Genomic DNA, 14,849 nt, shown 5'->3' on the forward strand with positions numbered 1-14,849 from the left:
AATCTAAGGTCACTCTCCAGGATGTAATTTTACAGATAATCTAAGGTCACTCTCCAGGATGTAATTTTACAGATAATCTAAGGTCACTCTCCAGGATGTAATTTTACAGATAATCTAAGGTCACTCTCCAGGATGTAATTTTACAGATAATCTAAGGTCACTCTCCAGGATGTAATTGTACAGATAATCTAAGGTCACTCTTCAGGATGTAATTGTACAGATAATCTAGAGTCACTAACTCTTCCTGATGTAATTTTACAGATAATCTATAATAAAAACATTCAAATACCACTTTTGAACAAACTTAAATAACCTGAATTAAATGCTTGTTTTTTCAAAATGTAGAAACATAACATATGATCCTTATGTAAATTAAATACATTAAAATAAAATAAGATTATCAAATAAAGTTTCCCTTCTTTTCTGATCCTTTACCATTTTTCTTTTAATTAAAGGTTTATTTCTACTTAATACAAGTCATACCTCTTACTTATTCTGTCCTATTTTGTGATTCCTAGTACATTTGACCATTACGAATCAACACTTCTCAACTACTGTTACTTCTATCTACCATCTTACTTCTATCTAAAGTTATTTTAAACAAATTTATGAAATATTTTTGAAGATTAATCTTTTATGTTTTATATTATACGTCAAAAAAGGGGAGCACATGAAAATATAATTATATTTGCTCAAAATACAGTCATTAGAATGTTTGCTGACCTATATTAGGTTTGTCTTGGGAAATCTAACATGATATTTATGTGAATCCATCTTTTAATCTTAAATTATCTGTTTCACCAATATAGAACTCACCACAATTTACAGCATTAAGATTAATGAAATTACTAATGAACAACAAAATACCTTTCATATTTTTCTATTGTTTTTGTAGTTTTAATATAAATTAAATAAACCACAAATTCTTTCTTTCACAGTTGAAAATACCTTCCTTAAAAAAGTCTTTTTTATTAGGCTTATTCAATAATCTATATAAATTTTCATGTTGTCTTCTTGATGAAATAATCTTATCTTTGAAAACATCATTCAATTTTTTTTTATCTACTATTTGTTTTAATTTTGTATCTACAAATAAAACATCATTTACTATATTTTTTGAGCAATTACAAAAGGTATAATATTATTTTCAAGTTTACTAATATCTAAATGTATTTTATTTTAAAAGTTATTCTTAGCAATTTACAAACCACGTAATATAATATTTTGTTGATAGTCACATTACACCAAAACTGTTTTAGCTCCAGTAATCTATTAACTCTCATTTCTTCTCTGGAAACTAAACAATATAGTCTATTTCCAATATTTACCAGAACTGTTATGCATAGTATTAAACATCACTCGTTTGTCATTGGATTTATGTAGTAAAAATTGAAATGGCTTTCCAGGATAAACCTTTCATATGATTGCTTATCAAGTTAAACTCAATCTCCATGGATATAACAAGAGTTTTTACACAAAATTACAGCTAATTCCTCACAAGAAATTGTGACATCGAAAGACCAGAAAGACACCCTGACTTTATGTATATATTGATGTGAAAGTAAGAATGACACATCTTTTATGCCCTGGAGCTCTTCTCTGCTCAGTAATTTACATCCTAAGAATATTATTTTACATGAAAACATTAGAAAGTTTAAAAATATATGCACTGGGCATCATAAGATGTTCAAAACTATTAAAAATGTTATTAGCTCACTAAGCATGTACTAAAGTTCTTTTTGACTCTATTTTTCAAATACTTCTGTTAAAAAACGAGAATCACCTACGCAAGTATTTTTTAAGCTTTTTTTTATACAAAATTCTAACTGCTCAACTAAACGAGCACTTTAATAACACATTCATTAATGTGTGTGTGGATATCAACAAATATGGCATCATTTGTAGCAGACAAAGCAGTTTCATCAAACACGACAAATGTTACTGCAGATTTAACAGCATTTCTAATTACTATTAAATAAACTACATAACACAAACTCTTGAGTAACACTATAATTGTATTAAAGAGCTAAGGTTTATTGGCTCTCATATACCAAATAGGTAAAAATTAATAACTTCTATCAAAAGTTAGCAACTATATATAACACAACTAAAAACTGATAAGCCTAATTTTGTATAACAAACTGACTAGAAGTACCTAATTCCATAAATCAATAAACATGGAAAGCTTAAATACATGCTACTTAGAGAGATTTGTCTCATCATTTGGGGACCTTCTTTACCATCAATATTTTCTGACAAAATCCCAATAACATCTCACAAAATTTGGCCAGCTTAGAAGCCTTATGTTAATACTAAATCAATATATCAAACTAACAATATAAAATAACCTTCACAGGTGTAAAACTTAGATTATAATAAATGATGAAAATAAATAATATTAAACATAACAAATTGATCAATTCATTACTTACTCATATTTACAAAACACAAAAACTAGTTATTTATTTCTACGTGTACAGTACCCTGAGCTCAAGATAAAAGAAATACTAATATAACTGTTCCCACATTGTAACACACATTACCATCAACACAATGGGGTAGTAAAGTGTGTTAACACTTTAATACTCAGGTGGTCGTGATACGTTTACCATTTCCGATTTATAAAAATAAAACATTAAAAGAAATACAAGTTCTAGATGCACCTGAAAAGGATGAATGCCTTAAATTTTCTTTTATAATATAAAAAAAAAATCACTGAAAAAACAAGAACATTTTCTGTTGTTTAGAAAAACTAGAAACTTACTTTTCCTTCCACTCTGCTCACCGATGTCAGTTATAATGTTTGAAAAAGTATCATAAGGGTTGGTACCAAATCTCTCTCTCCACTGAATTTCATCCAAATATCCTTGAACAGTTTCAAGTTTAAGCTGAGCGACAATGAACTGTCCAAACATAGCACTAAGCTGTACATATAGGTAATTCTTAACTTTGTTAACATTATGTTCTTCTTCTTCTTCTTCTGAAGCCCCTGCATGAGCTAAAATAAAGGTATGGCCACTCCTGGTAATTTCTTTCATCCTCTCCTCTGAAGACACAATCACAGAGTTGGGTAACAGCCACGGTTCCAAACTTCTAATGTAGACAGATGCAGACCAACCCATTGATGAAGAAATAGCTTTCATTCGAACTTTTCCACTTTCTCTATCATAAGCTCCAAGTATACTAAACCTACCCATGTATGCAAAAGAAACTTCAACCATGGTGCCAGGCCCGCCGAGTTTTTTTGACTTGAGTACAAGAGCCCTAGCACAAACCTCCTGGAGTGCTCTCCATACCGACCTCGCCATATACACATCTACATTTACTTCACCCAAAGTGTCATTCAGATCAGATTGAACAGACCAGTGATAAGTCAACTGCAAAAGCTTTGACAAAGGAATGCCGAATCGTCCAAAGAAATTTGGTCGAATTATCTGGGATTTTTTTCCGCATCTGAAAGAATCATAAAATATAAATTTCCCCAAACATTTTTATTATAATATACATACAATACATTACCAAAAGTATTCGGACAGCATATCCAAACTTCAAATCAACCATCCCAATCCGTATTTATATACTTTTCTCACACTGGCTTTATGGCTCTTCCATAAAAACTCTGAATAGACAGTTTCTATCAGATTGTGGATGTGGTAGCATCAGCTCCAGTGCACTTGTTGATTTCATGGATGATAGATTTAATGTCAGACTACACAGTTTCTTGTTACCACATATTTTAAGGTTCTTCTGGCTTGATCTAACACTTCATTTGGACTGCCTGTCCTAATTTCAACATTGGCATGATCTGTTGTCTTTCATTTCCTAAGGACATTATCCACAGTTGTGATGGAAATGATGCAAACACTCGTCCCCCACCCACACCACTTGGCACACAATAACCATTCCAAGTTAAAAGTCAGTCAGCTCTTTACCTTGTGACATCTTGGTTAGACCTGAGATTCCGTACATGCTGCACACCTTTATAAAGCACATGCTGCTTTGCACTCACAAGCCATGAATTACAAACCTAAATGCAAAGTTTCAACTAAAGTGGTGCATGGAAAATCAAAATTGGTGAATTGAACAGCAGAAATTCACCATGTGGAGTGAAGAAACACAGTACATGTTGCTTGCATCCAGTGGACAAATTTGGGTTGGGCATCAAGTGGCCAAGTGCTACTACACAAATGATTATGTTGTCCCAATGGTAAAAGATGGTGGAGGAAATTTAATGGTTTGGGGATGTTTTCCAAGGTCTGGTCTGAAAGAGGGCCTAGTGAATGGACAGATGAATGCTTCCATCTCATTTTGTACAAGGGTGCGGTACCAATGTTGATGCAATACTATGGTTAGGGCCTTTCATGGTGTTAGAAAAACATATAGGTTCAAGAAATCAATTTAACACAAAGATATGGTACCTTATAATCCAAGCTCTTTCACAGGGCTTCAACATACACCTAACTGAACCACTACAGGACACCTTGGGACATTGCCTGAGGTCCAGAGTCAACAGACCCTGATCCAATACTAAACTGGCACTTGCTCTCTGAAGGAGGAATGATCCAATGTTACTTTGCTCCTTATATCTACCAAAGGTTAGTGATAGGGTCCAAAGAATGATTGTTGCCAAAGGTAGACCAACATCCTCTTACAAACATAATAAACAATTGTGAATTAAAACCTTTGCACATTTCCTTACTGACCAAATACTTTTGGTAATACAGTTTACATTACATAGTATGAAAGAATTCTTTGCTGATATTTAACAGCTAATATAAAATAAAGACAATCTCTAAATTCCAAATTTAAATCACGTGAGAATGATCAGCACTTTGCAAGGTGGGATGAAAAGCAACAGTAGTAATAACCTTTCCTAAACTCAACCGAGTGAAATGAATATCATTTCAATATAAAAATACTGACCAATTAGAAGTGGGTTACATGTTAAGTTTTTCTTAGCTATGATTATGTGTTACTGTTTAGTAAAGAATAAACTGATCGATAAGGGTAAAAGAGCATTTTCCTCTATAACACACAACTAAATTATCTTTAACCCTAATAATCATAATTTGTGTTAAAAGTGTTCCCGAGTTTCAGATAAATAGAAGTTATCATAAAGATGAGAAAATATTTGCATACCTTTTCTTTGAGAAATCAGTGGAAATTTTGACAACTATAAACTTGTCAAAAAAACCGTAGACAGAAAAAGATTTATGAAAGATGTTATTCATACTGAGACACAAATCCGTGCCAGCACTACAAAGTGTGTAGTGTAAACATCATGATTACGCTTACCTTGCAAGACCTACAGATGTTTGTTTGTTTGTTTTGAATTTCGCGCAAAGCTACACGAGGGCTATCTGTGTAAGACTAGAGGGAAGGCAGCTAGTCATCACCACCCACTGCCAACTCTTTTACCAACGAATAGTGGGATTGACCGTCACATTATAACACCCCACGGCTGAAAGGGCGAGCATGTTTGGTGGGACGGGGATTCGAACTCGCGACCCACAGATTGTGAGTTGAGTGCCCTAACCACCTGGCCATGCCGGGCCTACCTACAGATGTAATTTAAAAAACTTTTTATATATTACAAATACACAAGTTAGGGTATTTTAATATAATTACCTTTCATAGCCACATTTCCAAACATAGCCATCTATACTAGTGGAATCTGGTACAAGATCTGATGTGCTTTTTGTGCAAACTAAACATAGAGGATTTTCAGGCAACATTTTCATAGTAACTAACCAAAATGCTGGTTCTTGGAAACATTTCTCTTCCAGCAATTTCTTTTCTAAAAACAAAAAGTACATAAAAATGCATAGAAAATAAGCATATTATATTAATGTAAAAATTTGGAAAACTAATTAGATCATCTCTTGTTTTATTTAAATTTAAAAAAACGTTTTTAATTTTAGCTTGAAAACAAATTTTCTGTAACAACAAGCATACCCATTAATTTAATACTCATCTACTAGTTCTGGATCAACAGATATGTATTAACACAACAGTTAGAAACAAAGAACCCATGATACAATTTACAAACACTATATATAAATGTATAAAATGCTTGTTTACACTTGTGTATTCCCTAATACAATATCGGACTTTAGGCAAAAAACTGAATGTAGTCAATATTTACACTAATAAGCACTAATCCTTAATCCTTGAATTTTTAACAAATTAATGGATTTTCAAATTTTTCAACAGAACTGATTTTTCAGGTTGAAAGAATTTTCCAAGTAGTAAATATTTTAAACAACAAAGAAAGGCTTAACTACTGGGGATTATTGGTTGGAAAATGAATATTTTTCCCTATGTTTCATAATGTACATAGACAAAATTAACAATCAGGTGGGTTGGACCTTCTGGTTTAAATCGAGATGACTGGAGTTTATAAAAATTAAATATGTGTAAGCAATAAGTTTGTAATTTGTAGTAAAACTCAAAAGGTCAAATAGGGATGGAAAAAGTGTTAAGTTGGCAATTTGGAGCAAACAAGTGTCATGTGATACAGAGAAGTAAAGACTGAGATTTCATTTAAACATTTCCTTGTGAACTTAAGAAATTAAAACACTTAATATTCAAATTTGATTTAAGTACATTTCAGTGCCAAGTTTACTGACATAAATTCACAATATTGTGACATGCTCATTTTGACTTCCAACCACATACATAGGGTTAACAAAGGTTTTGATATCTTTGATACATTTACATACACATGTAAGCATGTTAACCATGCTTCATTAATGTCTAGAACATTCAAATTACACAGGAAATGTACTGTGCATTGTTTTACAGATAATAATTCTAACCTTTTCTTACTTGGTAGATAACAGTGTAGGCAATGAACAAATGTTACAATCAATAAATACAGAAAAAGCAATAAACCTTACAATTAGTAAATATAGAAAAAAAACTGAAAAATGAAGCAAAAAAAAAACATTTTAGGAAACCACACATCACTTTAAACCACACTTACAACTTAATCATGTCACTTTAATGTTTTCTTGATGAAAAACCAGTCTGTTTAACTCTTCACTTTAAAACCACACTTAGAACTTAATCATGTCACTTTAATGTTTTTTTGATGAAAAACAGTCTGTTTAACTCTTCACTTTAAAACCACACTTAGAACTTAATCATGTCACTTTAATGTTTTTTTGATGAAAAACAGTCTGTTTAACTCTTCACTTTAAAACCACACTTAGAACTTAATCATGTCACTTTAATGTTTTCTTGATGAAAAACAGTCTGTTTAACATTTGACTTTAAAAACCACACTTAGAACTTAATCATGTCACTTTAATGTTTTCTTGATGAAAAACAGTCTGTTTAACTCTTCACTTTAAAAACCACACTTAGAACTTAATCATGTCACTTTAATGTTTTCTTGATGAAAAACAGTCTCTGTTTAACTCTTCACTTTAAAACCACACTTAATCAAACTGTCAACAAATAGTTTGTAGAATATTGAAACAGACTGAGAACTAATCAAATACAAATAAGGACTAACATGTACCTGCCCTTCATCAGAATAAACTAACTGGTTGCTGGAATCTAATCTACAATTTAAACAACCATTATCAATGATATCCATTTTATAAAACGTATATATAATAAACACCAAAATAATTTATTTGTGTCAAACTTGAAATTATACATTTTATATAGCAAATAATATTGTGTTTAATTAATGGGCAGTCACAGACTCTCTGTATCTCAGAACACAATCAATTTTATGTAATACTAAAATATCTATACACAAGTTGTAATCCGTAATGCATTCCAGTTATAAACAATAAATTGTTCAAGACATAAATTTTAAGCTTAAAAGAATATTAGATTATTTGATACCCTAAACATAAAGCATTTTCAAAATTACTTTGTTAATCCTCTTAACTGCAGAACATCATATACTCTTGGAACAAGCTTGAAATTATGAAGGTCTCCAAGAGTTAACATATCTGTTACAGCTGGTACGATACAATTAAATACATCACAACTGTTAAAAAATAGTGTTCCTCCTTCACTGAAAATGTTGTACATTGTACCCATATAACTTAAATGCTAAGCCAGTGAAAATTTGTGGTAATTTATTTCATTGTATGCATAATATTTCTACAATCGAGAAAACAATTTAAACTTTCTTACTGGCTGCTTGAACTTCTAGTTAAAATATGATATAAACCAATTTTATAAACAAAAGAATGACCATTACATAAACTGTATACCTCAAACAACAAAATAATTTATCTTTACAGAAAAATCAATCACACACACACAAAAAGATTAAATTTAACACAAAGCCTTACTTAGTTTATCAATGCTTTCTTCAATTTCTTCAGAGCTAACTTGAGTCAAAGGTTTGGGTTTGATGTCCATCAAGGAATGAGCAGAAACAGTTTTACTGGAACCTTGGATTAAAGTTGTATGTAAATGAGGCGACTTCCCTATCTTACCACTTTCATTGTGTTGCTATCAAATAAAAAAAAAGTATTTACACTGGGAAACAATTTTTCATTGTTGCAGAATTTCTGAAAGCCACTAGCACTAAGAAAGAAATACTTCATTTTCCTTCACACAACATTTGGGAAACAGTTCTCGACTTGGATCTTAAATAGAATATTTTGTTCAGTGAGCAATTAAACCGTAAAATTACATTTTTAATTCAAAAATATGTTGACATATAAAATTCTAGCTCACGGTCGAGTGAATACATAAAATATAAGCTCGGTTTTTTAAAATAAAGTAGTTACTGAGCTCCGACTTCACAGAATAGAGTACTTACATTTTTTAAACAACTATAGAAAATTAAAACTAATTATTTTAATAAAAGCATGGTTCCAACCTTATAAAACAAGTGTAACAATTAAGTGAAATACCAGAAGAATAAACTTACTTTCAGTGTCAAATTTTTCGGAATCTCTCCTGTAAGGATAAATAAGAATACACACTCGTAAGTCACTATACAATTATAACAAGTAACTTCACTTGACTAATTAATTAGAAATTTTGGCAATATACTTTTATCAATAACAATGCTGTGGTAATGGAGGTGCAAGGACTTTTGGGGATTTTTTTTTCCGTACTAGGTATCGTAAAGATATCTAGAGATTATGCACTTATATTCTCCATTTCTAAAACATGGTTTGAAACAATAAATTTTAATTAATTCAAGAACATAGCTCTGCCTAAACGTATGAGATAACAAATAGGAAAGACAAAATGAAAAACAAACATAGCTTCTGTCAAAGGGAAAATAGGAAGAAAAAATATCCGTTAAAAATATGGTTGAAATCAGAAGAGAAGAAGATACATTCAAAGTGCCTGTGTATAAGAAATAAAATGATGCTTGTTTGTTTGTTTTGAATTTCGCGCAAAGTTACACGAGGGCTATCTGCACTAGTCATCCCTAATTTAGCAGTGTAAAACTAGAGGGAAGGCAGCTAGTCATTACCACCCACCGCCAACTCTTGGGCTACTCTTTTACCAACAAATAGTGGGATTGACTGTCACATTATAACACCCTCACGGCTGAAAGGGCGAGCATGTTTGGTGTAACGGGGATTCGAACCCGCGGCCCTCAGATTGCGAGTCGAGCACCCTAACCACCTGGCCAAAATGATGCTTTCAACATTTAATAACATCTGGGGAAAGAGGTGAAGGTGGGGACAACATATTGGTACTTTGCACAATAATCATATAGTACATCCCTCAAACGTGGAACTGAACAAATATAGTTCTGGCAGTTAAGAAATGAAAAGGGAAATGAATGTAAAAATATAGATTCCAACTTCTGTATAATGGGATACCAAAACCAAGACAATAACATGGACTACGATACAATGTTAGTATGACAAAAGTGTAAATATTGTGATATTACTCCAAACAAGTCACCACTGTAGCAGGCTGAAAATGACAGATGAACTATCACAAGATAGAGATCTGGTCTGCCACACACAACTGGAGATATTATATTCAGGCCAAGATTATCTCAAAAAACATACTTGCTATAATAAGCAAGCTAGCAGGTAAAAAAGTTGGTTGTAATTTTATATCTTAGCTTAATCATCAAAAATAACAAGTACAAATTGTATTTATGAAACACTTATAACTCACTAATGTTATATTGTGTGTTTAAATCCTTGAATTTGATGACATAGTACCTGTCCACAAGATTAGGGATGATTTACTATGTACAAGTGACCTTTGACACATGGCCTTCAGAGGTTAATTATGTTTAGGACATTCTATATAGTACCTGTTGCAAAAGCTTGGTCAACATCCACTCATCCTGTAATGAAATATCATATCCACAAAGTTGGCAAAGATTTTATTCATACCAATGACCTTCTGACCTTGATCTTTGATCCACAATCTTCAAAAGTTAATTGGGCCTATGCCCCTCCAATTGGATGATGAAATTCCAGTACACAAGATTGGGGTGGATGTTCTAAGTGCGTTTGAGATTTACTTTAAAAAGTTAATCTGGTCTAGAAATTTGTATGTAGCACCTGTTGTACAAGTTGTGAAAATCCACTCATCCAATCTTGAGAGATCAAGACTGACAGACAAATGAATAGAATATCCCCCACTATGAAATACTTTACAGTGAGGAGCATCGAAAAATTATTCATATTGCACACATTAAAAATTCTGGTTAAGAAATAAAAACTGTCTTTGACTAAGCAATGCTTCAAATCACAAAAAAGACCAAACATCATACTTACCTAATATTAAACTATGTTACAGCAGAAGGAGAGACATGATTACAGTTTGCTTGTAGTTCTACGTAATATTTACATTCAATCAAAACCAAACTAAACACAGAGTTCGGGTAAGGAAAGTAAAGGATTTCTACATCTTCTTTAGATTCATGTTTGTCTAAAATTAGCTCTAAAACTACTACCATATTCTACTGGGAAAAAAAATGGAATGAAATACAAGGTTATCAAAATACATATTTTAGTTATGTGGGAAGACTATACCCTTTTCATTTTCATGTCAACATTTACAACAAATTTATCATATACAAAGCTTGTGTCTGACAAATTAATTTCTCCAAAGTACAAAACCACAACATAACCTACTATAAACTCAGCCTAACTCAAGAACAATAGTCACATCAATTTCATCTTCAAACTTCTAAAATATTATAAAAAAAGCTGAAGGACTTAAACATACAAAACTCTAATATCATTAAACATAATTGAAGGTTTACTCAAAAGTCTGAGATTCTGAATACCATGTTAATTTTCATTTCCGAAGACAAATGGTGAAACTGGAGGAGAAACATTACTACCAATAAAAAAAAAAAACTTATTTATAACCAAAAACATTTTGAAACTACTCAGAATTATTACTAACGCAAATAAGTTAATCAAAACAGAGAAGTCTATAAACAGAAATATGAAATTCAGTTATATTCTGTTAGGTCTATCAAACTTATTCCAAAATGAGTGGAACTTCTTTTAATCATGTTAATAATGTTCACTCCCATGAACCTGCAGCTCCAATCACCATCATGGACACACCAACATCAAAGAAAAGACCAAAGTAAGGAATGAGGTACATGATGTTGACAAGGCAAATGCAAGATACAGAGTGATAAGTTGTTATGCATCAGAACTACAGGATCTATCTGAGAAAGGAAACTAAAGACATAACACCAAAAAGTTGAAGAAAAAGAGATCCAGATAACACCAGCACACACAAAATGATAAATCTCCCAAACTTCTTTGGTATCCAAATGAATGATATCATAAAATGAAACATTCAATGTAAATCAGTGCTTATGACTTGAAGCAATTGATAAGATATAGTTACGAGTTCAATATAATAGTTGTTTAACCAGAAGAGTTATCTCTTTGTTCATTTCTTATAATAGTCAAACATGAACTCCATCAATATGTTGAATATGTAATGTTTTAGTAAATTCAAAGTTAACATCCTCCTCAACTGGAAATGCACTTCAGATAAATACCTACCTTTACAAAGAACAGATAGCTAAAACCTAGTGCCATTGGACAGTTCTGTGGACACATTCAATTGATCTGCCAGATTTCCTCTGAAGGGGACATAAATGATTACATCGGAGAGAGAAAGGGAATTCAAATAAAGCTAGAGTCTCCAAAATAGACAGAACCTCTCGTGCAGGAAGAGAAGGAGACATGAATGCTTTGGTAACCATTCAAGTGAATCAGACACTTAGTAGGTATCAATCCTAACTTGGAGAGCTTGACCAGCCAACCCAAATGAGACAACTCCAACAACAGAAGGGAGGTCCAAGAACAGAACAAGTAGGAGCCAATTGTCCATACAGTAGTGGAAATGCATCTTCCACGCAAACCTTGCCAGAAACCAAATGAAATGGTACAGGACCATAGTCAACCTCAATGTAAGTGCCCTAAACTGAAAAATCGGATTGCTTGGACAAAGATGATGGAAGCAATGGATTGCCAGATGAACCACAATGGAGAAAAAAGTGTATCCGGGTCATCAACAACTCAAGAGAGAGAACACCCACATCAGGTGTGGAAAACTTTTCATCATGAATCGAGGGATGAGAAGTAATTGGTTCAACATTAATGGAATTATGGTAGGCTATCATTCCCCTGGCATCTTGGGAACTATAAAAAGATGGGAGTAAAGTAAACCCTGTAAGAGGGCCTTGGACCTGTTCCACCGTGTGCATTGTCTGAAGTGAGGACACAGCCTCCTCTAGGGGCTAAAAATGCAAGGGATCTGAGGGGTCAGAGAAAGAAACGGCTGAAATTGAAAAGATGCAGAATGCCTCTAAGAGAATATCTGTGTGACTGAAAGGTTCTCTACAAAGGGAATCCACAGGTATACAAAAAGTGCCTACTAGTCTGTATGTGGTTAAATAGTAACTTTTTTATCATTGAATTAAAGAACTACCAAAGAAAGGCAACCTTTTCCTACTTAAATTGCCATATAAAAGACCGACAAAATATATAGGTTATACCTGTAGTTTTATTTTGTACTGTCATTGACTGTAACTTCGTTGTATCCTTCATTACAGACTTCATTGCTGTTCCTGTGCTGGTATCAACCAGTAGTTCAGGTACACTGTTTTCCCCACTGGTAGTTTGAACTGATGATGGTTTTGTGGTCTGTAAGATCTAGAAAACAACATGGTAAACATTTAGCAGCATACAAGAGTGTAGGACAATGATTTTTCTATAAACAAATTTCCTGACACTTTAGTTCTTTAAGTGAAGTGTACGTAACTAAAATAATATATATATATCATAATTTGTGTAATTTTTACATCTGAATAAACAAGACAGACACATGTAATCAATATCTTGAATAATTATGGTTTATCAAATAAGGCAAGAAATAAAACTTTGCATACAAAAACTCTGAAAGCAGCAGCAATGTTCCTAAAAACATAGCCCTGCTTACCTTAATAGCACTGTTATCAAAAGTATGGGATGAAGAATTGCAATAATTATAAAATCAGTGTTTATAGGTTTGTTTGTTTCTTTTGTATTTTGCACAAAGCTACACGAGGGCTATCTGTGCTAGCCGTCCCTAATTTGGCAGTGTAAGACTAGAGGAAAGGCGGCTAGTCGTCATAACCAACTCTTGGGCTACTCTTTTACCAACAAATAGTGGGATTGACCGTCACATTATAACACCCCCATGACTGAAAGGGCAAGCATGTTTAGTGTGATGGGGATTCGAACCCGCGACCCTCAGATTGCGAGTCGAGCAGCCTAACCACCTGGCCATGTGTTTATAGGTACTAACCCTAATCCATCGCTTTCCAGCATCATGATATTAAATCACTCAGACAGCTGTTCCAAAACTTGTATAGTTTTATCTTGTCAACACATAACATATAGCAATAAAACTACACAATGTATTGGAGAATCAGTATACAGGAATAAAGTTACACAATATATTACAGATTCACTTTGAAGATGCTCGATACTTACAAAAACTAGAGGGCACTCAGTAGAGTATATACCTCCTCTACGCAACATTGATCATATTTGGCTCTCAAAAAATATGAAATTGGATATGAACCCTTTTTTGACAGGACAATGAGGAATAATATTCTACATATGTCCCCCAAGTTTCATCAAAATCTGATAATTTTTGACTGAGACGTAGAGCAAGAATAGTGTGAAGAGATAGGAATATTTTTGAATTTTCGTGACCTTGACCCTCCAAAAACTAATCATTTCTAAGTTTGGTTATAGTCCAAATGTATTCCAACTTTCACCCAATTCCATTCAGACTTTTTTGAGAAACCTTGCTGACATACACACACATAAGAGAGAAATCATAACTTCTGTCCACCTTCGGTGTCAGACGTAATAAAACTACAGTGTACCAGAGACTCAATTTGGAGTAACTCAATACACAATAATAAAACTAAGATTTATTATAGACTCACTTCGAATTGGCTCAAAACATACAGTAATAAAACTACACAATGTATCAGAGACTCAATTTGGAGTGGCTCCTTACACACAATAAAACTACAGGATTTATTATAGACTCACTTTAAAGTGGCTCCTTATACACAATAAAACCACAGGATTTATTATAAACTCACTTTAAAGTGGCTCCTTATACACAGTAAAACTACAGGATTTATTATAGACTCACTTCGAATTGGCTCAAAACATACAGTAATAAAACTACACAATGTATCAGAGACTCAATTTGGAGTGGCTCCTTACACACAATAAAACTACAGGATTTATTATAGTCTCACTTTAAAGTGGCTCCTTATACACAGTAAAACTACAGGATTTATTATAGACTCACTTTAAAGTGGCTCCTTATACACAGTAAAACTACAGGAT

The 14,849-nt window shown here is 32.8% G+C and overlaps 1 protein-coding gene across 7 annotated transcripts in view; it reads right to left on the reverse strand.

Moving 5' to 3' along the window:
* The window catches only part of LOC106471575, a 39,892-nt gene that overhangs the window by 10,247 nt on the left and 14,796 nt on the right, over window positions 1-14,849 (reverse strand). For all 7 annotated transcript variants that reach the window (XM_022400188.1, XM_022400184.1, XM_022400182.1 and 4 more), the window contains 5 exons: window positions 12,992-13,148; window positions 8,906-8,934; window positions 8,319-8,481; window positions 5,629-5,797; window positions 2,765-3,453 (listed from right to left, as the gene is read on the reverse strand). In XM_022400188.1, coding sequence (XP_022255896.1) covers window positions 2,765-3,453; window positions 5,629-5,797; window positions 8,319-8,481; window positions 8,906-8,934; window positions 12,992-13,148 — 1,207 coding nt within the window. The remainder of the gene's footprint in view (window positions 1-2,764; window positions 3,454-5,628; window positions 5,798-8,318; window positions 8,482-8,905; window positions 8,935-12,991; window positions 13,149-14,849) is intronic.

The sequence above is a fragment of the Limulus polyphemus genome, unplaced genomic scaffold (assembly GCF_000517525.1).
Source record: "Limulus polyphemus unplaced genomic scaffold, Limulus_polyphemus-2.1.2 Scaffold4710, whole genome shotgun sequence".
NCBI lineage: Eukaryota > Metazoa > Arthropoda > Merostomata > Xiphosura > Limulidae > Limulus > Limulus polyphemus.